Source organism: Pecten maximus, chromosome 11 (genome assembly GCF_902652985.1).
Source record: "Pecten maximus chromosome 11, xPecMax1.1, whole genome shotgun sequence".
NCBI lineage: Eukaryota > Metazoa > Mollusca > Bivalvia > Pectinida > Pectinidae > Pecten > Pecten maximus.
In genome coordinates, this window is record NC_047025.1 from 29,739,916 (window position 1) to 29,766,596 (window position 26,681).

General features: G+C 36.9%; 1 protein-coding gene and 1 long non-coding RNA gene across 7 annotated transcripts in view; one reads left to right on the forward strand and one right to left on the reverse strand.

The window, feature by feature from the left end:
* LOC117337627 (puratrophin-1-like) overlaps positions 1 to 26,681 on the forward strand; it is a 131,444-nt gene that overhangs the window by 99,234 nt on the left and 5,529 nt on the right. For all 6 annotated transcript variants that reach the window (XR_004534877.1, XR_004534878.1, XR_004534879.1 and 3 more), the window contains 9 exons: positions 2,500 to 2,694; positions 15,118 to 16,172; positions 16,485 to 16,734; positions 17,619 to 17,708; positions 18,470 to 18,613; positions 19,072 to 19,323; positions 24,636 to 24,813; positions 24,959 to 25,078; positions 26,211 to 26,408. Coding sequence is in view for 2 of the 6 variants with exons in the window: in XM_033898703.1 (XP_033754594.1) it covers positions 2,500 to 2,694; positions 15,118 to 16,172; positions 16,485 to 16,734; positions 17,619 to 17,708; positions 18,470 to 18,613; positions 19,072 to 19,323; positions 24,636 to 24,813; positions 24,959 to 25,078; positions 26,211 to 26,408 (2,482 nt within the window). In the remaining 4 variants the exon portion in view is untranslated. The remainder of the gene's footprint in view (positions 1 to 2,499; positions 2,695 to 15,117; positions 16,173 to 16,484; positions 16,735 to 17,618; positions 17,709 to 18,469; positions 18,614 to 19,071; positions 19,324 to 24,635; positions 24,814 to 24,958; positions 25,079 to 26,210; positions 26,409 to 26,681) is intronic.
* Positions 20,569 to 21,985, reverse strand: LOC117337631. Its single transcript, XR_004534882.1, has 3 exons — positions 21,961 to 21,985; positions 21,740 to 21,834; positions 20,569 to 20,810 (listed from the first exon to the last, which is right to left on the reverse strand). It is a non-coding gene; the product is annotated as an uncharacterized LOC117337631 (long non-coding RNA).

The following is a 26,681-nucleotide window of genomic DNA, read 5'->3' on the forward strand; positions in this document are numbered from 1 at the left end:
TGAATGACCAATGAGTATATTACTAAAGGTCTCAGATGTGAAATGGCCGCTGATAAGATGAGGAGAATGGCCACTATTCTAGCTGTGTAAGTAACCTATGCTAACCTCTGACACTGTCATAGAGACAAGAATATGTGACAATAGATTATTTTATCACAATTTAAGGTCTTGATATGACATTGGATTTGATTTCAGTATAATGTTTTGATATGGCAATGGATCTGATTTCAGTATAAGCTCTTGATATGACAATGGATTTGATTTCAGTGTAATGTCTTGATATGACAATGGATTTGATTTCAGTATAAGGTCTTGATATGACAATGGATTTGATTTCAGTATAATGTCTTGATATGGCAATGGATTTGATTTCAGTACAAGGTCTTGATATGACAATGGATTTGATTTCAGTATAAGGTCTTGATATGAAAATGGATTTGATTTCAGTATAAGGTCTTGATATGACAATGGATGACAATGGATTTGATTTCAGTATAAGGTCTTGATATGACAATGGATTTGATGTCAATTCAATGTCTCCTGTTATATCATATTGAGGTCGATCAGAGGTATCAAGTCACTGACAGAAATGTCGTAACAGACAGAATTTGATCCATTTAGGAGGGTATGTATCGATATATGTCGTTCAACCAGACTTTCTCCTGTAATGTAATATTGGGTTTGAATACAACTTCTGTAATGGTCTGTACAGCTTCAAAATCGACTTTTGATCAAACTCTGCATCTCTTGTGTTGATGTTTCACATTACCAATATAATACTGGACCCAACTTTTCAATACAAGATTAAGTAAAAACTTTACAATTCTTGCCTTTGTATAGACACTTGGTAAACCTATGTAGGATTGTATAGACACATTTGGTTGTGGATTACTACACAGTTGTCTTCAGATTACTCAGATGAGTGATTCATTAAGTCTATTTTCAAAATCAAAAATTAAAAATTAAAACTATACATGTGTAGGGATTCAGAATGGCTATTTTATCTCAGGAAATGTTTGTAAATTTCTTAATTTTCACAAAAACAACACTTTATGCACATTCTAGGTGAAAATTATGTACTGAATCAGAGTGATTTTCCATGGTATTCAACATCAATTTCTCCAGATAACGGGTGTCTGAAGACTGCCTAGAAGGTTTTACTTCACAATCCTAGTTACACTGTAAAGTTTGATTTTAGTGTCAAATAGAGCCGTCAGAATTTTTCAAAAAAAGTTTTATTTTTAGTTTATTTTTAGAAAGAAATTCAGTCCCACGGAATTCTATTCATTTCATTATAATCTTAAAATGATATTTTCATCTCGGATATGAACAGATTTAGAATAGCCCTGATGGAAAGTACCACATGTTTATAATAATACTGAAATGGCAAAGGTCAGGTGGCACTACAGTGAAGCCTGCTGGGTTTGAACCCACGTCTTCTTGTTCCACAAACTGCACCTTCGTGTCTGTACATAAAATGCTGGAAACCTTTCTTACCGACCAATGGGGAAGGCTTAATAATTGAATTACCTGGCTTCTCTGACATGAAGTAGGTGAACCCTCTAGAATGTCACTTTTATTTCTCCTGTATATCAGAGAGAGCATCTAGTTGGTAGTATCCAGGTACAATTTTCCCTGTAAATGACTCATGTAGTTGAAGGTTTGCAGAAAAAATATACACATCACTGACGTAGGGGTAAAACGATAAGTTCGGTAATTTCCTGGCGGTGATCTCATCGGCAGCATTGATATCCTCTGAGATTTAGGGAATTATGAACATATGGTAGGGGCTCAGATAAAGACTTTGTCAGTGTGATCAAATATTGGAAATTAAAGATAAATGCCATCAAATATTTGTAATCACATATTCGAGGATATTTGAAGAATTAGGTATATCTGCTATACTCATAATTTTTATACACACATATCTGGGAATTGTGTGGAAAGTTAAGAATGTATGCTACCTAACACATTTTACTTGTGATCTATATGTGTTACAGTCCTTAAAGGGTTAAGGGTGTATGCTACCTTACATATTATGCTTGTAATGATTTGTGTTTAACTCATTGCTTTAAATCAAATTTTCAAGTCATAAACAAATGTCATGTTTTGTCCCTGGTCAAGAAACTGTATTGCGATTCCAATTTTATGCTGTTATGCCTTTTCATACTTATCAGATTTGGCTGATAGGTCCCTAATGTCGATCCTTTCCAACATGGTATGGTTATTCTTCGGAGGGGATGTCAGTGTTATATTTTTCAAACTTAGTACAAAATCTGTAATGGTGTCTAATTGACTGAATTCCTCATGTTTACTTATCATGCATGAGCTTTTCCTGGAAAATAGTTTTGCCTACAATTTACTAATATGGTTTTTTTTCTACGGATTATGTCCCTTTTCTATGTGTTTGTTGGGAGTAGGGATATTAGCAGTGGTTTATATTGTTTCTAGATTATTTGTCAATGATTTAACCTGAAGAGGTGACTTTATCTATTATAGACCCACATTGAGAAGGGAAATGACCTCCTGGATGAGGCCAGCATGCTGGCACAGTCAGGTAACTTTGATGAGGTGACTGGATACAAGGAGCTGGCGCGCACCCTGAAGAAACACCTTCAGCTGTTCACAGGCAGACTGGAGGAAACTCGTGAACGAATTGAGTCTACTGCCAGTTGTTACCATCTCCTTGACAAGGTAAGAGGATATGAGATCAAGAGTCATGGTAGTTTGTAGCTAAAGGTCATTGGTTGAGGTCGATATATTAACACCAGGTGTCACCATCTAATGAACAACTGTACATTACTATGTACTGATTAATGGGTCAGGTTGTCAGGGGAATCCTTATCTCATAATTACCAGGACAACTTGACAAGGTAAAGGGTCGCTAGGGTTAAAACCTAGTCAAGGTAAAGGGTCACTAGGGTTAAAACCTAGTCTAGGTAAAGGGTCGCTAGGGTTAAAACCTTGACAAGATAAAGGGTCGCTAGGGTTAAAACCTTGACAAGGTAAAGAGTCACCAGGGTTAAAACCTTGACAAGGTAAAGGGTCGCTAGGGTTAAAACCTTGACAAGGTAAAGGGTCGCTAGGGTTAAAACCTAGTCAAGGTAAAGGGTCACCAGGGTTAAAACCTTGACAAGGTAAAGGGTCGCTAGGGTTAAAACCTTGACAAGGTAAAGGGTCACTAGGGTTAAAACCTAGTCAAGGTAAAGGGTCACTAGGGTCAAAACCTAGTCAAGGTAAAGGGTCACTAGGGTTAAAACCTAGTCAAGGTAAAGGGTTGCTAGGGTTAAAACCTAGTCAAGGTAAAGGGTTGCTAGGGTTAAAACCTAGTCAAGGTAAAGGGTCACCAGGGTTAAAACCTAGTCAAGTTAAAGGGTCACTAGGGTTAAAACCTAGTCAAGGTAAAGGGTCAATAGGGTCAAAACCTAGTCAAGGTAAAGGGTTGCTAGGGTTAAAACCTTGACAAGGTAAAGGGTTGTTAGGGTTAAAACCTTGACAAGGTAAAGGGTCACCAGGGTTAAAACCTTGACAAGGTAAAGGGTTGCTATGGTTAAAACCTAGTCAAGGTAAAGGGTCACTAGGGTCAAAACCTAGTCAAGGTAAAGGGTCACTAGGGTCAAAACCTAGTCAAGGTAAAGGGTTGCTAGGGTTAAAACCTTGACAAGGTAAAGGGTTGTTAGGGTTAAAACCTTGACAAGGTAAAGGGTCACCAGGGTTAAAACCTAGTCAAGGTAAAGGGTCGCTAGGGTTAAAACCTAGTCAAGGTAAAGGGTCGCTAGGGTTAAAACCTAGTCAAGGTAAAGGGTCGCTAGGGTTAAAACCTTGACAAGGTAAAGGGTTGTTAGGGTTAAAACCTTGACAAGGTAAAGGGTCACCAGGGTTAAAACCTAGTCAAGGTAAAGGGTCGCTAGGGTTAAAACCTAGTCAAGGTAAAGGGTCGCTAGGGTTAAAACCTTGACAAGGTAAAGGGTCGCTAGGGTTAAAACCTTGACAAGGTAAAGGTTCACTAGGGTTAAAACCTGGTCAAGGTAAAGGGTCACTAGGGTTAAAACCTGGTCAAGGTAGGCCTAAAGGGTCACTAGGGTTAAAATCTTGACAAGGTAAAGGGTCGCTGGGGTTAAAACCTTGACCACCAATTATCCTCCCCTGTACAGATTGGTATATCACAGGTCAAGTTATACTTGTTAAGGGATCTCTATATTAAAATCACTGGTTTGTTTCTTGGAGTCATAATCTCCTCAAACTAGCTGGACCTCTCACCTCAACAATTGTTTTCTTCCCTGTTTAGGGATTCTGACATTTGACCGAGATAGATATTTCTTTAGCTCACACATATCTTAGGTCATGACATATATATCTACTTTGTTAGAAATCAAACAGGTATGAGAGCCTAAGTTACACTTTTTTTATTGGCATAATGTACACTTGTCATATGTCCAGACCAGTTTTATCCCTGTGTCTGACAGGAACCCTTGTCTGGGTCGAGTCATCACTGTGTTACCTGGGAGAGCAGTATCCAGTCAGATTTTACTGAAACACAGGTTGCACCTGATGTGGGGCTGTCAGTTCCCTAATGAGTGGTACTGGGCCTTCTGGCCCGGGTAATTATACACACGTGGTGATCAACATTTACGATGGAACACACACGCCAGGGAATCCTACATTGCCGAATCTTAATCCTGTTATCAACAGAATATCATAAGGAGGTATAGTCAACTAAAACATATTCTTATAGATGTTCTTTATGGGTGAAACTTTTATTTTTTCTTATTTGATGTATTTTTCAGAAGAATTTTACAATGTGTTTGATAAATTATACAGTGCGTTTGACAGTATCTCAAGCTTTGGGTAAGAATTTACTTGTAATACCATGTACATGTATCTTCAGCAGATCTTTCAGATATCATCCATCTGGGGGACATTAATATTCTCAGATAATACAGGTATATAAAATTTGTATAGAATTATTGACCTAGAGAATAATTAGTATTCCAATAACTCTTCCATCGGAGAGGTGGTGCATTTGAAGATCCGGATGGTTATGGAAATCTGCGTGTTTTACGTCAGGGACTGGGATTACCAGCAGTCGTAGCACAATGGATTGGATAGCTTTCAAGTTTCTCTGCCGATTTTATTAATACTCAACACTAATAATTGTCAACGATATTTCCATTTAATGTCAGATTATGGTGATTGTTTCTGGTGCATTGCATGATGAATTGGGAACATGTGGAATAATCGAGCTGTTGTAGCTGGTATTTAGTTAACGCATTGATCATTGTTGTATGCTGTAAATTTCGAAGTTTTGTCTGCCAGTGTACATGATATATTACCACAAACTACAGTTGTCCTTATATTTCTATATAACATAGGGAAATGACATACATGTCGTCCAATGCAGATATTTTACAACCTTGCCAACTGTCTGAATGTTTAGCATGGACACATATAGAATATTCAATGAGTTATGTTTCTGATATGTTTTATAGAAAAAATTAAAATGAAAAATTCTTAATTTCTTCTTTTTTTTTTTATCAAATTTAAACTTCTTCCAAATAATGTGAACCTTATCAATGTATCTTTGTGTGTCTATTAGTTATTTTATCAAATAATCTACCAATTAAAAGTTAAGGTTATGTTTGGAAAAGATATCTTTCAGTTGTGAAGTTCCATTCAAAGTTAAAAAGGTAGCATATAGCCTTAAGTATTTAACTCATTTTCATGAAGAATAACACCAGCGTTTAGCAATTTCTGTGCTATTATTTTGTATAAGATCCTGGTTTAACACAGATGAGCCCTGCCTACTCGCACGTTGTCACACTGTATGGCCTGACAGTCTGCTTGCTGCTACACTTCCCAAGTATTGCCACCTAAATCTTTACTGGAGAGGTTTCTGGTGACAAATGTACTCAAGTCACAACACACCCTTCCCAGAACCTTATTAGGTAGAAGTGTATAACAAATATGTTAAAAAGAGCGTCATTCCCAGCAGACTGGAAATAGGGATGTCTTAATCTTCAAAACAAATTATTTCACAAAAAATTAAATAAGATAAAATGGAGTCTTTTTTTCATCAAAGAGTTCTAAATTTAGTTCCAAGTCATTGCTATGTACCAGCATTATACAGGAGATAGATTGTGTAAATGACTTATGTTGTAATTTAGAAAGGTCTGCCTTTATAGACAGGTTACATTAGCTGTGGGGAAGTGATCAGGTCGATGACCTATTTTTGTGTGAACATGGAAATCTTTACTGAAGAGTTAGGAAGACTTTTTAAACTGTAGAATGATGTTTGGGATAGCAATATAGATTTGGAAAGCTCCAAAGTCTAATTAAGAATGATGTTTGGGATAGCATTATAGATTTGGAAGGCTCCAAAGTCTAATTAAGAATGATGTTTGGGATAGCAATATAGATTTGGAAGGCTCCAAAGTCTAATTAAGAATGATGTTTGGGATAGCAATATAGATTTGGAAGGCTCCAAAGTCTAATTAAGAATGATGTTTGGGATAGCAATATAGATTTGGAAGGCTCCAAAGTCTAATTAAGAATGATGTTTGGGATAGCATTATAGATTTGGAAGGCTCCAAAGTCTAATTAAGAATGATGTTTGGGATAGCAATATAGATTTGGAAGGCTCCATAGTCTAATTAAGAATGATGTTTGGGATAGCATTATAGATTTGGAAGGCTCCATAGTCTAATTAAGAATGATGTTTGGGATAGCATTATAGATTTGGAAGGCTCCAAAGTCTAATTAAGAATGATGTTTGGGATAGCATTATAGATTTGGAAGGCTCCAAAGTCTAATTAAGAATGATGTTTGGGATAGCAATATAGATTTGGAAGGCTCCAAAGTCTAATTAAGAATGATGTTTGGGATAGCAATATAGATTTGGAAGGCTCCATAGTCTAATTAAGAATGATGTTTGGGATAGCAATATAGATTTGGAAGGCTCCATAGTCTAATTAAGAATGATGTTTGGGATAGCAATATAGATTTGGAAGGCTCGGCTCCATAGTCTAATTAAGAATGATGTTTGGGATAGCAATATAGATTTTGGAAGGCTCCATAGTCTAATTAAGAATGATGTTTTGTTGTAAAAAAGTGGAATGGAACAGCGATCTTGGAAATATTGATAACCAAAGGAGCAAAGAGCTCAAATAATACAGAAAATCTGGCCCTACAATTTCGGCCCAATCAGAATCTTTTGACTTTTTTGGCTTTCGTAAGGCCAGAACTACATATAGCTACAAAGTAAACATTAATGATATTAATCTCTTCACATTGGCTAAATATCCATACAGAACTAACCTAATTCACTGAGTTGGGAATACAGTGGAAGGATACAATACTGGTGTAGATTCTATCTGATTATCTGTTTCTATTGTACACGTTACATATTAATCTTACAAAATGATGATATCTATAAGTCAGAAATTGCTAGAAACTCAATAAATTGAAACAAAAAATATTTGATTATAAAACTTCGTGATGAATTGTTTTCCTGTGATTGTTTTTTATTGCTAAGTTATTAAACGAAAATCAATTGTACCTGATGTATCGTTGCCTGTAGTGAATTGAAGACGCATTAAATCATAACTTGTTCAAGGTCGCTGTCTCACACATGGTTTTGTAATCATCCTGACAAAGCTTGCAGCTGATGTATGTAATAAAAAGGGTCAAGTGTCAATGTTGAGCCCACTTACCACAGCCTCTCATCTTTAAACTCTGCCTCTGTTTTGATATGGAATAATTGGGAAGATATTACATTTTGAAGGATGTTTCCAGACAGTGGTTGAGCTTGTGTTGTGAAGGGAGAGATGGTATCATAGCTGTGAGGTTTTTAATGCAAGAAGATTGTTCAATACATTACATAATAGCCAGATCGACGACATCGGAGAGGGGAACCAAATGTCTCTGGAGGTTCAATACACCACTCCAGACAATCAGATCGACATCTAAGGAAATCCTGCTTAATTAGTGCCTTTGGTTCTGATTCTGTAAAGGTTGAAATCGAAATTTACCTGAGCTGTATCCCTGGAGCATGATCAGTCTAATGATACTATACATACTTTTACAATGTACATATTATTTATCAAACTTACTAATTCCCTTTAAATTTTTTAATTGATTGATAATTTTTGTTTTAATTTGGCCAGTATGCGGTGATATAGTGAACCTGTACTCTAGTTTTTGCTCTCTGTATATATCTATGTACCGGATCAACAAAGTTAACAGGGACGTGTAGTGTGATCAGTTGATGAGGAATTGAACAGCTAAGGTAATGTCTAATGGAATTTTATTTGTATCACAGTAAGAATGCTTAATGATTCTACAGCCTAGGGATTAGCGTGTTTCCTCCGGTATTATCACGCCGGTATAGGTTTGTTGCGTTGATTGACGATTGCCTGGTCTAGTGCAGATGTTGGCTGCTCCTCCTCCAGGTCTTTGGAGCAGTCCAGCCTTCCTTGTCGCAGTCACCGTTCATGTCGGAGTGTTGAGGAGCTCTGTCATTGCTTTTGGAGTGTTTTGTCGGAGCTTGTTGGAAAACAGTCACCGATAATCATGGGATATTTATGTGCTGTAGAACATCTTTGTTAACTTTTCTAAAAAGCAGTCAACTTATTAGAAACTGTTCAGTATCATCTGTGGAATTATATTTTCTGTGCAGAAATATTTAACATGTATGTAGTGGGCCATAAAAGATTACAGAATTTTAATCATCATAGGGATTTATATAAAATCTAAAAACAAAAGAAATGGATATTTTTTAGTATTTTGTCTTGGAAAAATTATAGCGAGTTATTATACCCTAAAACAGTTGTGATTTTGTTGGGAAAAGTTCCCTAATATATACAAGTGGAAGTTCTATAATAATCAACCACTCTGATGACAAAGGAAACAGATAGTATGGATTTGTTGGGAATAATACCATTATATAATGTAGGGATTTCTATAACTACAACAACAGAAAGAATCGGATATGCTGATGGTGTTGGGATTAATTACCTGAAATAACGATGGAATTTCTATAACCACAACAACAGAATCAGATGTGGTGGTGTCGGGAGTAAATCTCTGATATAACGGAGGAATTTCTATAACCACAACGACAGAATCAGATGTGGTGATGGTGTCGGGAGTAATTCTCTGATATAACGGAGGAATTTCTATAACTACAACAATGGAATCGGTTATGGTGGTGGTGTTGGGATTAATTACCTGATATAACGGAGGAATTTCTATAACCACAACAACGGAATCAGATGTGGTGATGGTCACAGTCTGGAGTAATTCTCTGAAATAATGGAGGAATTTCAATAACCAGAACGACAGAATCAGATATGGTGGTGGTGTTGTTTATATTTCTTTTGCTACTGATGCTGTCCATCATGGTGGTCCTAACTTTGACCAAGCTGATGATGACCAAAATGTCACTCCCTTTCTTCACACGTCCAAAAAAGAAAAATGAGATAAGTTTTATATGTGTTGTTCTATGTGTGTCCTGGTACAAGTATGACATGTACAGATGTTTTCCTTTTTTCATGTTTCACATACTTTACTATTACTGAGTTATAATATTTAGCGTACCTGTATAAAACTATGACAGTACAGGTGTATGTATCATCATAATTACAAAACATATTTCATGATATAAATACAGTATAGACAGACTTTTTGGCATGGTGAGGCCGCGTTGGCCGAATGGTTAAGGTGTCCCGACATTTTATCACTAGCCCTCCACCTCTGAGTTGTGAGTTCGTTGGGGCAGTTGCCAGGTACTGACTGTAGGCCGGTGGTTTTTCTCCGGTGGTTTTTCTCCGGGTACTTCGGCTTCCCTCCACCTCCAAAACCTGGCACGTCCTTAAATGACCTTAGCTGTTAATAGGGCGTTAAACAAAATAAACCAAACAAAAATTTTGGCACATTCAAAACTTTTAAGAGCAAAACTAAACTTAAATAGGTTAGTGCATTGATAAATTGGCACATACATGGTACATAGTTGCTGTAAGAATAGTTTTAAAAAACTAATTATTTTAATCATAATATATATTCTGTTGATCATGTATGATGTAAGTGAAGTAGGACAAGTAGGACAAGTAGGACGTGTGCCATTTTTAGTACAAGATGAACGTGTGTCAACATTTAATAAATTTGACATGTACGTGTGTCGTAAGTGTATGTACGTTTGGTATATTATGTACAGTTCCTTATTGGTATATTATGTACAGTTCCTTATAAGGATGCTGATTTTGTGGACAGGTTTTCAATGGATTCTTAAGATAGCTTTGTGGTTTCCTTGTATAAATAAGCAGTGTTTTCCCAGTAAGTGTTTTGGTTATTTTCGTGTGGACAGTGTTGGTCGAGACGTGTGACAATGTCATGTCTGGGTGTAAGTGTCACCACAGAGGATCTATATGTAGACAGGCATGAACAAAGAACAGTCACCCGCGCGTGTTAATGACGGAGCATTAACATCCGTCTAGGTCTGAACCTGAAAGAGAGGCTCTGCAAAACTACGTAGTTTGTAAATCTTTTACATTGAACCTTTGTTACCCCAAACAAGTTTGTCCGTCTGTGCTAGAGACAGGCAATGACTGGTATAGTAGTTATATTTTGTGTCAATCGCATGTAGTAGCCACTTCCTGTTGTGGTAGATTTGGTACTTGTCCTTTAATGAGGGTTTGTGTAACACAAAGCTTGTTAGTTAAAGCGGTATCGCCCTTCATAATCATTCTGAAGAAAACTTTACCGCTGCAAGCTCGTAAGTTGTATTATGAAGATTATTTTTCTTTAGAAATTTCTTTTTTCAGTTTTCCATTTCATAGTCAATTTGTGTTTATAAATGTTTACTTTGGAAAATTGTGACAAGAAGTTATATAAAAAAAAGATCTTTTTTGTATTATGAATATCATCTTTGATGTTGCTAAGTCATTTGGAATCTTAGTGTAGGTGTAATAGAAATTTATTGATCTGTGTTTTTGATGTAATTTTTTTTTAAACATTACTAACAGTCTTAGCTTTCTTGGAAGGCACTTTCTGAATTTAATATATGGAATGTTAGAGTGTTTTCTCTCAGTTTAAAGGGGGAAGGTATTGGAAGTGTACAGACAGAATTTAAAATTTAGATGCAATGTGCACGATCCTTTACTCTGGAAAAGACATTGAAGGTGGCTGGATTTTTTTAGTTGTTTATGAGCTCGGTTGACTATTTTATTGATTTGTCTGAGAATATTGGTCAGATGTAAGATGTTGGATGAGATTAACTGGTATCGCTGACATTGACGTCAATTTCCTCACAGCTTGTAGAGAAACTGATAAGCTCAAATCACACTACATATAACACTGATATTACACTACATGTCTGACAGTAGTATTACATGTCTGACAGTGGTATTACATGTCTGACAGTAGTATTACGTGTCTGACAGTGGTATTACCTGTCTGACAGTGGTATTACATGTCTGACAGTGGTATTACGTGTCTAACAGTGGTATTACATGTCTGACAGTGGTATTACGTGTCTGACAGTAGTATTACGTGTCTGACAGTAGTATTACGTGTCTGACAGTGGTATTACGTGTCTGACAGTGGTATTACATGTCTAACAGTGGTATTACATGTCTGACAGTGGTATAACGTGTCTGACAGTGGTATTACGTGTCTGACAGTGGTATTACGTGTCTGACAGTGGTATTACGTGTCTGACAGTGGTATTACATGTCTGACAGTGGTATTACGTGTCTGACAGTGGTATTACGTGTCTGACAGTGGTATTACGTGTCTGACAGTGGTATTACGTGTCTGACAGTGGTATTACATGTCTGACAGTGGTATTACGTGTCTGACAGTGGTATTACGTGTCTGACAGTGGTATTACATGTCTGACAGTGGTATTACATGTCTGACAGTGGTATAACGTGTCTGACAGTGGTATTACATGTCTGACAGTAGTATTACATGTCTGACAGTAGTATTACATGTCTGACAGTAGTATTACATGTCTGACAGTAGTATTACATGTCTGACAGTGGTATTACGTGTCTGACAGTGGTATTACGTGTCTGACAGTAGTATTACGTGTCTGACAGTGGTATTACGTGTCTGACAGTGGTATTACGTGTCTGACAGTGGTATTACATGTCTGACAGTGGTATTACGTGTCTGACAGTAGTATAACATGTCTGACAGTGGTATTACATGTCTGACAGTAGTATTACGTGTCTGACAGTAGTATTACGTGTCTGACAGTGGTATTACATGTCTGACAGTAGTATTACATGTCTGACAGTGGTATTACATGTCTGACATTGGTATTACATGTCTGACATTGGTATTACGTGTGTGACAGTGGTATTACGTGTCTGATAGTGGTATTAAATGTCTGACAGTAGTATTACATGTCTGACAGTAGTATTACATGTCTGACAGTGGTATTACGTGTCTGACAGTGGTATTACATGTCTGACAGTGGTATTACATGTCTGACAGTAGTATTACGTGTCTGACAGTGGTATTACATGTCTGACAGTAGTATTACATGTCTGACAGTGGTATTACGTGTCTGACAGTAGTATTATGTGTCTGACAGTAGTATTACATGTCTGACAGTAGTATTACATGTCTGACAGTGGTATTACATGTCTGACAGTAGTATTACATGTCTGACATGGTATTACATGTCTGACAGTAGTATTACATGTCTGACAGTGGTATTACATGTCTGACAGTAGTATTACATGTCTGACAGTAGTATTACATGTCTGACAGTGGTATTACGTGTCTAACAGTGATATTACATGTCTGACAGTGGTATTACATGTTTGACAGTAATATTACGTGTCTGACAGTAGTATTACATGTCTGACAGTGGTATTACATGTCTGACAGTAGTATTACATGTCTGACAGTGGTATTACATGTCTGACAGTGGTATTACATGTCTGACAGTGGTATTACGTGTCTGACAGTGGTATTACGTGTCTGACAGTGGTATTACGTGTCTGACAGTGGTATTACGTGTCTGACAGTGGTATAACGTGTCTGACAGTGGTATTACGTGGGTATTACGTGTCTGACAGTGGTATTACGTGTCTGACAGTGGTATTACGTGTCTGACAGTGGTATTACATGTCTGACAGTGGTATTACGTGTCTGACAGTGGTATTACGTGTCTGACAGTGGTATTACGTGTCTGACAGTGGTATTACGTGTCTGACAGTGGTATTACATGTCTGACAGTGGTATTACGTGTCTGACAGTGGTATTACGTGTCTGACAGTGGTATTACATGTCTGACAGTGGTATTACATGTCTGACAGTGGTATAACGTGTCTGACAGTGGTATTACATGTCTGACAGTAGTATTACATGTCTGACAGTAGTATTACATGTCTGACAGTAGTATTACATGTCTGACAGTAGTATTACGTGTCTGACAGTGGTATTACGTGTCTGACAGTAGTATTACGTGTCTGACAGTGGTATTACGTGTCTGACAGTGGTATTACGTGTCTGACAGTGGTATTACATGTCTGACAGTGGTATTACGTGTCTGACAGTAGTATAACATGTCTGACAGTGGTATTACATGTCTGACAGTAGTATTACGTGTCTGACAGTAGTATTACGTGTCTGACAGTGGTATTACATGTCTGACAGTAGTATTACATGTCTGACAGTGGTATTACATGTCTGACATTGGTATTACATGTCTGACATTGGTATTACGTGTGTGACAGTGGTATTACGTGTCTGATAGTGTTATTAAATGTCTGACAGTAGTATTACATGTCTGACAGTAGTATTACATGTCTGACAGTGGTATTACGTGTCTGACAGTGGTATTACATGTCTGACAGTGGTATTACATGTCTGACAGTAGTATTACGTGTCTGACAGTGGTATTACATGTCTGACAGTAGTATTACATGTCTGACAGTGGTATTACGTGTCTGACAGTAGTATTATGTGTCTGACAGTAGTATTACATGTCTGACAGTAGTATTACATGTCTGACAGTGGTATTACATGTCTGACAGTAGTATTACATGTCTGACATGGTATTACATGTCTGACAGTAGTATTACATGTCTGACAGTGGTATTACATGTCTGACAGTAGTATTACATGTCTGACAGTGGTATTACGTGTCTAACAGTGATATTACATGTCTGACAGTGGTATTACATGTTTGACAGTAATATTACGTGTCTGACAGTAGTATTACATGTCTGACAGTGGTATTACATGTCTGACAGTAGTATTACATGTCTGACAGTGGTATTACATGTCTGACAGTGGTATTACATGTCTGACAGTGGTATTACGTGTCTGACAGTGGTATTACGTGTCTGACAGTGGTATTACGTGTCTGACAGTGGTATTACATGTCTGACAGTGGTATTACGTGTCTGACAGTAGTATTACATGTCTGACAGTGGTATTACATGTCTGATAGTGGTATTACATGTCTGACAGTAGTATTACGTGTCTGACAGTAGTATTACGTGTCTGACAGTGGTATTACGTGTCTGACAGTGGTATTACATGTCTGACAGTGGTATTACGTGTCTGACAGTAGTGTTACATGTCTGACAGTAGTATTACATGTCTGACAGTAGTATTACATGTCTGACAGTGGTATTACGTGTATGACAGTAGTATTACGTGTCTGACAGTGGTATTACGTGTCTGACAGTGGTATTACATGTCTGACAGTGGTATTACGTGTCTGACAGTAGTGTTACATGTCTGACAGTAGTATTACGTGTCTGACAGTAGTGTTACATGTATGACATTGGTATTACGTGTCTGACAGTGGTATTATTGGGTCAGTTTTATCATACACACAACGATGCGATATGATTTATTGTTTTATTTTGAGCATCACATCATTAACTACATCATTTTGAAGTACAATGTATTTCAAATTCAAAGGGTACAGAAATTAAAGAAGATATTGAAAATGTAGATCTATGTTTTTATTATCATTTCAATCATTTAAGTATTGATGGTGAAGGAAATATTAATGTTGTTTTTGTTGTTTTCAGACATTTAACGTTGTTGCATTTAGTGAGAAGGAAATATTGATGTTGTTTTTGTTGTTTTCAGACGTATGAATGGGCTCTAGACGCTATGAAGTACGTGGCGAGTATGAAGATGGAACACTGTAGTACAGTGGAGGGACTGGACAAGTTATTACGAAGCCTTCAAGTCTACCTCCGTGACCATCCCATGATGAAGGAGGAGACATTTGTCAGTATGATGGACTTAGCAAAGAAACTCCGTAACGAAAAGTTGATGGAACAATGTCGTGTGGCAAGGGCACGTTGTGAGGAAACGCACAATCTCCTGATGGCCCGGCAGACAACCCTGCGTGAGGCCAAAGACAGAATGGTGCTGGAGACCAAGACCTCTCCGTCCAAAACTGACCAGCAACAGCGTGGTCAGTTTGGTGTAATTAGTTCACCGGAGTTAAGGCATCCAAGTGTAAACAATGACAATGCCATATGGCAACCTTGTTCCGCCAGTACTCCGTCGTCAGGCTCGGACCATACTCCATCCTTCTGTAGTAGTGGGACGAGTCCGATACTGCCACCAGCAAACTTGACTCCTCAGGATATGGTGTTCCTCGGGGAGGGGGACTCCTCTTTTATTACAGAGGACATGTCGGACAGAGTGGTGGCGTCTATACCAAAGATATTAAATAACTCAACCATGCGGTCATCACGGGAGGACCTGACAAGTCCTAGTGAAACTTCATCTCAAGGAAGTACCCGCAGTGTACCCACACCTCAGCATTCACAAGGCGGGGAACAGGGGCCAGGTAGTGCGCTAACCTCGCACTGTCGACCCCTGAAGAAAGTGTTACGAAGAACCTCCACGGCACCTCCTTTTACAGGTGGAGCAATCATTGAGGAGGAGGACACACAGACTCGACCAGGTAGACAGGACAACGGGCGGACGGTCAGTATGATAACCAGTAGTACAGACAGTCTGTCCAGTATGCCTGAGGAAGAGGAGCCGGAGAACGGTGGAGTCTCTGTCTCTTCCTCAAAAAGCTTTACCCCAGTTCCGGTCAACTCTCACCTCCTCTCACAAAACGGGAGTATTCCTACTGGATCACTGGCCGATCTGAAACTGTCGGGAACCGAGAAAATAAAACGGTAAGCCTGGTTTCTTATGCAATGAATTCATCACATGTGTAACAAAATGCATCACAAATCATTATTATTCAAGTGAATAAAGTTCATGTAATCAGTTTCTTATGCAATGAATTCATCACATGCGTAACAAAATGCATCACAAATTATTATTAATCAAGTGAATAAAGTTTATGTATATCAATCTTAGATAAATGATTTAAGATCGAGAGCTTACCATGAAAAAATACCTGTATAGCTGTAATACCACTATATGTAGAGGAAACATTTTTTGAATTCACCAAATGAACATGTGACTTCTCTCTGACCAATCAGGACTCTGGCTCACGTAATGCGGGAGATGGTACAAACTGAGCGTGATTACGTCTGCTCACTCCAGTTCATCATCGATCAATATGTCCCGGAGTTGGAACGAGATGATGTTCCACAGGCCCTGAGAGGCAAGAGAAATGTGATATTTGGGAACCTAGAAAAGATCTACCATTTCCATCGCCAGATGTTTTTACGGGAAGTTGAACTTTGTGAGAAAAACCCATTCCAGATAGCACAGTATTTCCTCATGCATGTAAGTATCCACAAGATACCGGGACAAGTATCACATTTTTAATGTTTATAAATAAATTGAAATTATTTTCATGTTAATAAAAATTATGAAATTCTCTTCAAAATGCACAAAATAAATATATTTTTCACATACTGCTTTGTATTATCAACCTTAAGTTGGCTATTGAATCTCCCAATGAGAGGTAAGGGGCTATGATATAGCTCGGTCAGAGTGTCAGCCACGTAGCCTCAGGGTGAAGATCTGAGGTGTGTGGTATGACAACCCCTACCTGTGTTGGTTTGCATTTCTCTGGAAGCAGATAAACAGACCAGTCTGTTGTTGTGGTTGTTTCCTTGGGTAAGAAAGACACTTTACCCTAACTGCTTAGGAATGCATGCGATAGGCATCTCATACGTAGTTCAATGAGGTAGTCACCAACTACTACAAAGAGAAACTGTCTCAAAATGACCCGGGTATATCATTGGTAGATAAACCCAACAAGTGAACCCAAGTATGTGTATTTGGTCGTATATTGGTCTGTACAGATAAATTTGGTCATATGTTGGTCTGTACAGATAAATTTGGTCATATGTTGGTCTGTACAGATAAATTTGGTCATATATTGGTCTGTACAGATAATTTTGGTCATATAATTTGGTCTGTACAGATAAAGTTGGTCATATGTTAGTCTGTACAGATAAATTTGGTCATATATTGGTCTGTACAGATAAATTTGGTCATATGTTAGTCTGTACAGATAAATTTGGTCATATATTGGTCTGTACAGATAAATTTGGTCATATGTTGGTCTGTACAGATAAATTTGGTCGTATATTGGTCTGTACAGATAAAGTAAGTTGTATGTTTTTTCGTTTGATGATATAATTATGTACTTTGTTTTACAGGCCAGTCAGTTCTACCTGTATGCTATCTATAACAAGAACAAACCGAAGTCAGACAGCCTAATGGCAGAATATGGGAAATATTTCTTCAGGGTAAGTCTCTAAATTAATCAGCATGGTGAAAGTAATCCTGAATCATTCCCTGCCAATCACACATGTCAGAGTCACAGAAAACAAAGATTCACTGAGTTATACTGTAGGAACACAAATCTCTTACATTGATTGAAGCACGGCCAGATAATGAATGTTTCTATGTAGCTATCCAAGTATACAACCCGCTACTACATATATTATTTGTTTTTAATCAAACTCCATAGCATAAACAGTATATATATATCTCTAACCATTGTGACATTGTACATGACCTTTCTTATACAGTGAATATTTGTCTTTAAACATTGTGACCTTACATGTGACCTTGTACATGACCTTTCTTATACAGTGAATATTTGTCTTCAAACATTGTGACCTTACATGTGACCTTGTACATGACCTTATACCGTGAATATTTGTCTTCAAACATTGTGACCTTACATGTGACATTGTACATGACCTTTCTTATACAGTGAATATTTGTCTTTAAACATTGTGACCTTACATGTGACCTTGTACATGACCTTTCTTATACAGTGAATATTTGTCTTTAAACATTGTGACCTTATATGTGACCTTGTACATGACCTTATACAGTGACTATTAGTCTTTAAACATTGTGACCTTGTACATGACCTTTCTTATACAGTGACTATTTGTCTTTAAACATTGTGACCTTACATGTGACCTTGTACATGACCTTATACAGTGACTATTTGTCTTTAAACATTGTGACCTTACATGTGACCTTGTACATACAGGAAAAACAGTTACAGTTGGGAGACAAGATGGATTTATCATCCTACCTTCTCAAGCCGGTACAGAGGATGGGCAAGTATGCTCTCCTCATCAAACAGATCATGAAGGGGTGTCCCCACACAGACCAGGAGTACCAGGACCTTAAGGTCAGTTCAAAGGTCACAGGTGTCAAGGTCAAGGATAGTTTTAAATTAGAATGACAATTATTGAGTCAAAACGGAATGCAAGAAAAAGCAATGTCATGATCATTACCTAAATTGAGGAAGTTAAAGATTTTTCATTAAAACAGATACAGACCTGCCAACTACTACTATTTTATAGTAATCTTTACTATTTTGTGGTGGTCGTTACTCTTTTTTCTCTCGAAATAGTAGCAAATTACTCTTTTTGATGCAATAGATTTGGCAAGAATTGTTAAGAATTACTCTTTTTTGCTCAAAAATGGGCCAAATTACTATTTTTGAATTTGAAAGGTTGGCAGGTCTGCAGATAAAGTGATAATGTCATTGGAACTATTCAAAATAAATTAAAGAGTGGACAACAATGAATGAATCTGTAATTAAATTTCATTTTAAGTATGAAGTAATATTTGACCTGTCTATAGGCTGCAGAGGAGATGGTGAAGTTTCAACTCCGACATGGTAATGACCTATTGGCAATGGATTCACTGCGGGACTGTGACGTCAACCTACAAGAGCAGGGACGTCTTTTAAGACAGGAAGAATTCCTTGTGTGGCAGGGACGACGGAAGTCCATGCGGCATGTGTTTCTGTTTGAGGACTTAATCCTGTTCAGTAAAACACAGCGAGGGCGGAATGGGAGTCCTGACACCTACCACTACAAGTTCAGCTTCAAGGTAGGGGATATTGTAGATCAGGTTACACATAAAGTCTGGACCTGTAATAATGTAGACCAGAAGTCTGAACCTAACAGTGAAACATCCCACACCGAAATAAAGTACAAAAAAAGTATGGGAAAAAAGTACTAAAAAAGCATAGAAAAAGTATGCTTTTTTTGACTCAATTTGGAACCGATATTCCAACACGGTTCCAAATTGAGTCAAAAAAAGTACTATAGTACAAAAAAAGTCTAACAAAAGTATACCTTTAGTACATTTTATTGTTTTCATTAAGTACAGAAAAAGCACAAATATAGTACAGAAAAAGTACATTAAAAGTACAATAATAGTATAAAGTGCACAGGGCCAAATTGATGGTGTACTTTTTTTGTGCTTTTATACTTTTTTAGTACTTTTACAGGTAAGTCCATAAAGTACAAAAAAAGTACAAAAGTACAAAAAAAGTATGAAAATGGTACAGAAAAAGCAGGAAATTAGTACTGAAAAAGTAGGAAAAAAGTACCAATAAGGTAGGAAATTAGTACTGAAAAAGTAGTGGAAAAGTAGGAAAAAAGTACTAGAAAAGTAGGAAATTTGTACTGAAAAAGTATCAAAAAAGTAGGAAAATGGTATTGAAAAGAAGGAAATTAGGACTGAAAAAGTAGGAAAAAAGTACCAATAAGGTAGGAAATTAGTACTGAAAAAGTACTAGAAAAGTAGGAAAATAGTACTAAAAAAGTAGGAAAATAGTACTAAAAAAGTAGGAAATTTGTACTGAAAAAGTATAAAAAAAAGTACTGAAAAAGTAGGAAAAAATTACCAAAAAAAGGGACTTAATTTAATGGTGTAGGAAATTAGTTCTGAAAATATAGGAGATAAGCTTAAATGAGAATACTGCATGCTTAAACAATACATACATCAGTCCCATTCCAAGAGAAATGCACAATTGTATCAAGTGAAAACAAACATTGAAATACAAGATTAGTTATCCAATCACAATTCCACTGAGTATAATTTCATGCCATAGTAAAGTCTTGATCTAATAAGCTCGAAATTTGTTTAAGGGTGAGGTTAAGGATTTACAGATGGACATCTATGTATAAGGGCAATAACTTTTGATAAATTATTCTAATATTTTTTTCAAGCAGGAAAACACAATTTTATATCATGTGTATGTAGGAGATCCAGACAAAAAAAATATACTATTCTAAATAAAAAGGGCAGTAACATTTGTAAAAATTGTTGAATCATAATTCCTCTTGAGGAAACACAACAAAAAAATGTAAATAAAAAACAATGCATAAATGCATACTGAATACAATGAAGTATGGTATATGCATAATGTTGCTTGCTTAAACTGGTCAAATCCAAGTAAGTGAGAATTCGAAAAATAAAATGTCTGATTCTCTTCATTCCTTTTTTGCTTTATGCGAATCATTGCCCTCAATTCGGACCACAAAGCAATATCTTTAAGCTTTCCCTCACTTCAGAATGTACTGCATAATCTGTTGGAAGAAAGAGAAAATTTAAAAAAATATTTTTTATATCAAAACTTAGAATAATTGTGAAGATTTGTTTAATATAAAAATGTAGATAATTTTCCTTATATATGCACCTGATCACTTTACTGTCATTTATTACATGCATGTCTGCTTGGAAGTCTTTTTATCAAGAAAAGCTAGCCACAGGTATACAAGTTTAAAGCTACAACATAAAACTTTTAATTATAAGGATAAGTACTTTAATAAAAATCAAGCTACTCCAGAATTCTCTGACAGTTTGTTTCATCTTAAATTATGCAACTAACTATCAAAATACTCCAAAACCCATATTTTTTTTATTCAACCATTTCTTGAGATCATTTTTTTGTGAATTGATCATGATCATGACATACAACAAATTTTCAATGGATTTTATTGACTTCGTTTTTGAATGTATTTTCTTCAAATTCCATATACTATAGTAGACAATTATTAGCTCGTTTACCGATATTTTTACATATATTCCCTAAAATAGATATACACATGTTGCGCGAAATGTGACGTTACTTTCGTTCTTATATTCTAACTTAAAAATGTCATTGCTATTTTTTTTGAAATTTTATGCAATATCTCTTGAAATCAACTACAGAAAATTCTGTAAATATTATCAGATGAATAAGCAAATAATTCTTCACATGTAAGTGAAATTTCAATAAATTCCATTGAAAAACGAAGTCATAAAAATTAATTGGAAATTTGTCAAACTGCATGAAATATTTAGAAGATATTACGAATTTACCGTTACGTGACAAATAAAAATGCAATATAACTACGTCGAAGTTCGTCAATAAAGAAATAAATTCTTCTTGTTCTCAATATTTGGGTGCTATCAATCAGGATGCTTATAAAATCCCAGGCGTATGGTAGCATAAATCTGTAAATTGAATACTTACGATTGAAACACACGTGGATCTAGCAGTTCCTTGTTTATTAAACTCGGGCCGTGTAAACTGTAATCGCGATCGGTGATGAATTCATTATGAAAACCCTGAAACACGAAGTAATCAAGTATTAATATTAACATGTGTAGGCCCCTATTCACCTATATAATGTGAAACGATGTAGGAACGTGCAGAAGACGAAATAGATTTAAATAATAAAATTGTAAACTTACCTGGTCGCGATATCTGTGATATTTTCGGGTGAAAATGAGCATTTGTCGCCAAAAACAACAAGAAAGCTGATATTCTTTGGCCACTTACTGACAGATAGTCGATCTTCTTCAGTTAGGCAAGAAAATGAATTTCGTTTTTAGGCTATTCTATATCAAAATCGTGTTTGTTTATGTTTCCTCCGTAGATAAACATCCGGTGAAATTCAAACATGGCTATCAGACTTCCCGCTAAAATCTCGCTGTTTGTTGCATCATGGGATAAAAAAAAGTTTTGTCGGAGATTTACTGTATCGATTTCATTCTTTTATTACTTGTTTTTTTATATTCTACTTCCTTAACCTCTATTGTTCCATACTTTTGGTATTACTACTTCAGCTTTTAAAGCTTGCACATTGCACAAAATGATCGCACGAAGCGAACTCGTCAAATCTCGGTAGATTCCGTAAACCGAAGTAAACAAACGAGATCACGGCCCCGAGGTCATAGGTGAACCGACCGATGGAAATCTGACACAGGTATACGCCTCGTCAGTACCTGTTATGTAATCCGGATGTTTTGTTTAAATGAGGGTAGGCACCTATGATCTGATCGTAGTGAAAGGCAGTCAAGCTTGACAATATAAATTGTTATAATTAACGCCGCGGGCATAAGACTTAGTCTAAGAGGGGCAATATGTGTACAGGTGAGACGGGAGGTACACAGGTAACTCCAATAAACAATAAAGCTAGGTATGATTTGCCATTACAGTCGACCGTCGCTTATATTAATTAACACCACGGGTGAAATTAACTTTCGGTACGACGTTAAGCATATATCCTGATCGCTTTGTTAGCTTAACACACAGGTTTCAAGATTTAGTTTAAAACAGTTTAAATATTTTTGATCGATCTTGGTGTTGCAGTTATTCAAGCCGTCTACTATATCAATTAAAATATTTATGATAGATCTTGGTATTGATCTTGATTTTTGTATACAATAGAGTATTTTATTTGTACACACAACACTTCTACGAGATCATTCTACAACAGATTAGAGTACAGCTACATTGTGTCGTTGTCCGAATTATCGTACGATATTGCTAAATAAATATCAGACAAATTAAAGTTTTCTTTTTGTGTTCACTTTCACCATTTCAATGAATGCGATGTAATTCTGATTTAAATACCGGAATATTGTTCCTTGATCATGCCTGTTTGATGTCAGTCAAGCCATATCGAGATCGAGATCATCACAGCGCTTGACTTCAATATACGTTTTACAAAGAAGCGTCCGAGTGACTATATCAGTATTACACATGTTTATATGAGTATATCGGTGAATATTTTGACCGAACACGACGTGATTTCGGGTACAATTATCAGATGTAATCTTAAAACCACGTATATCCAGCAAGTATATGATATGCAGACAAAGAGCAGGTGATTTTAATTTCATTTGAATGAATTAAAAGCGTATTACAGGCACGGGCACGGGCACGTGTGTTCGTAGAGTGATCCCCGATCTGGTAGAGGTTAACGTTTGGATAAACGAAATGTTTTAAACTCCGTTAAAGAGTTTATAATTAAAGCCAAAATACTGTAACTTCAAAGAACGATCTGGAACAAAATTTTTATAGAGCTAAGTTTTGACGTTCGTCACATGAACGTATATTAACATTCATCAATGTGAAGTTTATTACTAAATCACCGTTAAAATGTGTGAACCTTACTAACAAAGTACATTGAAGTGAAATACTTATGATAATAATTGTTGAATTTTAATTATTTTTAGATAAATTTCTGTGGTACTGATCAAAGTATGAAAAGTATTTTTTAGAACATAAAAAAGACAAAAAAAAACAACAAAAAACGAGATCAAAAACATTTGATATTACCAAATGATAATTTTTCAATATCTTATGTGATAGATATTTGTTGTGGTTAATCCTGGGTATTATTTTTTTTAGTCTTAGATTTGTAGTCGACTGAAAAAGTCAGATTTAATTTTGAAAATATTAATATGCTATAACCCCTCGCAATGTCTGAAAATATTCTAAGTCCATAATAAGTACCAAAAAAGCACAATGGCATTAGCTGAAAAATTCTAAGTCCCAAAAAAGTAGGAAAAAAGTACATCCATATTTTCACAATCTTTCAAAAAAATTCTAAGTCAGATTTTAGCACAAAAAAAGTACTCTGAAAAATTTCAGAGTCCAAATAAAGTACAGAAAAAGTACCCTGAAAAATTTCTAAGTCCAGAATAAGTACAAAAAAAGTACTCTGAAAAATTTCAGAGTCCAAATAAAGTACAGAAAAAGTACCCTGAAAAGTTTCTAAGTCCAGAAAAGTACAAAAAAAGTACTCTGAGAAATTTCAGAGTCCAAATTTAGTACAGAAAAAGTACTCTGAAAAATTTCTAAGTCCAGAAAAGTACAAAAAAAGTATACTTTTTTGGTACTTTTTCAAAAAAGTAGGAAAAAGTGTATACTTAAAGTAGCATAAAAGTATACTTTAGTGTGCTTTATTTCGGTATGGGATGTAACTGGACGGGATGGTAAAACAGGGCTACCTAGCTCTGAAGGCAGAATCAAACAATAATGTTGCTAGCTTTAGGGTATTAGACTGACAGTTATAGTAGGGTTTTACATTGGTATACATATCATAAATTTCTTTCATTAACCACTACTCTCTTTATAGATGGCGGATGTTGGATTGACGGAGGCTTACGAAGGCAGTGGGTATAAGTTTGAGATTTGGTTCCGAAGACGTTCCCTTGGGGAGAACTACATCTTACAGGCTCCTAGCTCTGATGTCCGTCATCAGTGGACTAAAGAAATCTCCCGTGTACTGTGGAATCAGGCACTAAAAAATAGAGGTAAGCAGACTCAGATACGTGGACCCAAGTAACAAGCTACATAACAAAGCTTGTAATATAATATGTACATGAAAATGGTGTAACTGAAATGGGGGCATGTGGTATCTGTGATATGTTTTTATGATATATTGTATCTGTCCCACAGAAAATCACATGACAGAGATGTTATCAATGGGAGTGGGAAACAAACCGTGTATGGATATCAAACCCAGCGCTAACAACATCCAGGACAGACTGCTGAACTACGCTGTGGGCAACAGGGGAGGTAAGTACGAGTGTCTTGTGTAGGGTAACAGGGGAGGTAAGTCCGAGTGTCTTGTGTAGGGTAACAGGGGAGGTAAGTCCGAGTGTCTTGTGTAGGTAACAGGGGAGGTAAGTACGAGCGTCTTGTGTAGGGTAACAGGGGAGGTAAGTCCGAGTGTCTTGTGTAGGGTAACAGGGGAGGTAAGTCAGAGTGTCTTGTGTAGGGTAACAGGGGAGGTAAGTCAGAGTGTCTTGTGTAGGGTAACAGGGGAGGTAAGTCAGAGTGTCTATTGTAGGGTAACAGGGGAGGTAAGTCAGAGTGTCTATTGTAAGGTAACAGGGGAGGTAAGTCAGAGTGTCTATTGTAGGGTAACAGGGGAGGTAAGTCAGAGTGTCTTGTGTAGGGTAACAGGGGAGGTAAGTCAGAGTGTCTTGTGTAGGGTAACAGGGGAGGTAAGTCAGAGTGTCTATTGTAGGGTAACAGGGGAGGTAAGTCAGAGTGTCTTGTGTAGGGTAACAGGGGAGGTAAGTCAGAGTGTCTTGTGTAGGGTAACAGGGGAGGTAAGTCAGAGTGTCTTGTGTAGGGTAACAGGGGAGGTAAGTCAGAGTGTCTTGTGTAGGGTAACAGGGGAGGTAAGTCAGAGTGTCTTGTGTAGGTAACAGGGGAGGTAAGTCAGAGTGTTTTGTGTAGGGTAACAGGGGAGGTAAGTCAGAGTGTCTATTGTAGGGTAACAGGGGAGGTAAGTCAGAGTGTCTATTGTAGGTAACAGGGGAGGTAAGTCAGAGTGTCTTGTGTAGGTAACAGGGGAGGTAAGTCAGAGTGTCTTGTGTAGGGTAACAGGGGAGGTAAGTCAGAGTGTCTATTGTAGGATTACAGGGGAGGTAAGTCAGAGTGTCTTGTGTAGGGTAACAGGGGAGGTAAGTCAGAGTGTCTTGTGTAGGGTAACAGGGGAGGTAAGTCAGAGTGTCTTGTGTAGGATTACAGGGGAGGTAATGAAGTATGCCATAGGATGTATCAATATTATTAGTCCCCAGTCAGTGAATCCGGGGCTACTAAGGTTTTTCTCCCGGTCCATAATTTGTCTCTGTATATTACAGGATGGGAAAATAACCATGATTTGAGCCTTTGTAAGTAGGATTTTGACTTTTTGTAGCTCGTACGAGAAACTCAGTGGCTGTTACATCATTCGAACACCTCCGCCAGGGAAACAAGCGTCCTCATTCCATCATCTCAGTCAGCAGTACTTCATCCTCCAGTAGTAGTCACTCTGGTATGTTCAGCATCCTCGGCCCAAACTTTGACATGACTGACAGTCCCCGTAGCCGGCAGTCGATTGCCTGTATGTCAAACGGTGAGTGTCATTGAGGACTCGGGGTTTGTAAAGTGGGATTTTGGTTGACTTGGTAACCAAAAACGGAACCAACCTTACTAGTGTTCTTAACCCAGTCATTTCTGGTTGATCAACATAGTAACAATTATAAAGAACAAAAACCTTTTCAATTTAGTAAAATAACTGTTTTTCACATCAAAATTTCATAATTTCAAGCAATTTCCAAACTATATAGGGTGACCTAAATCTTTCATTCCTGGAAAACTGTTAATTAACTTTAATTTTTACAAAGAC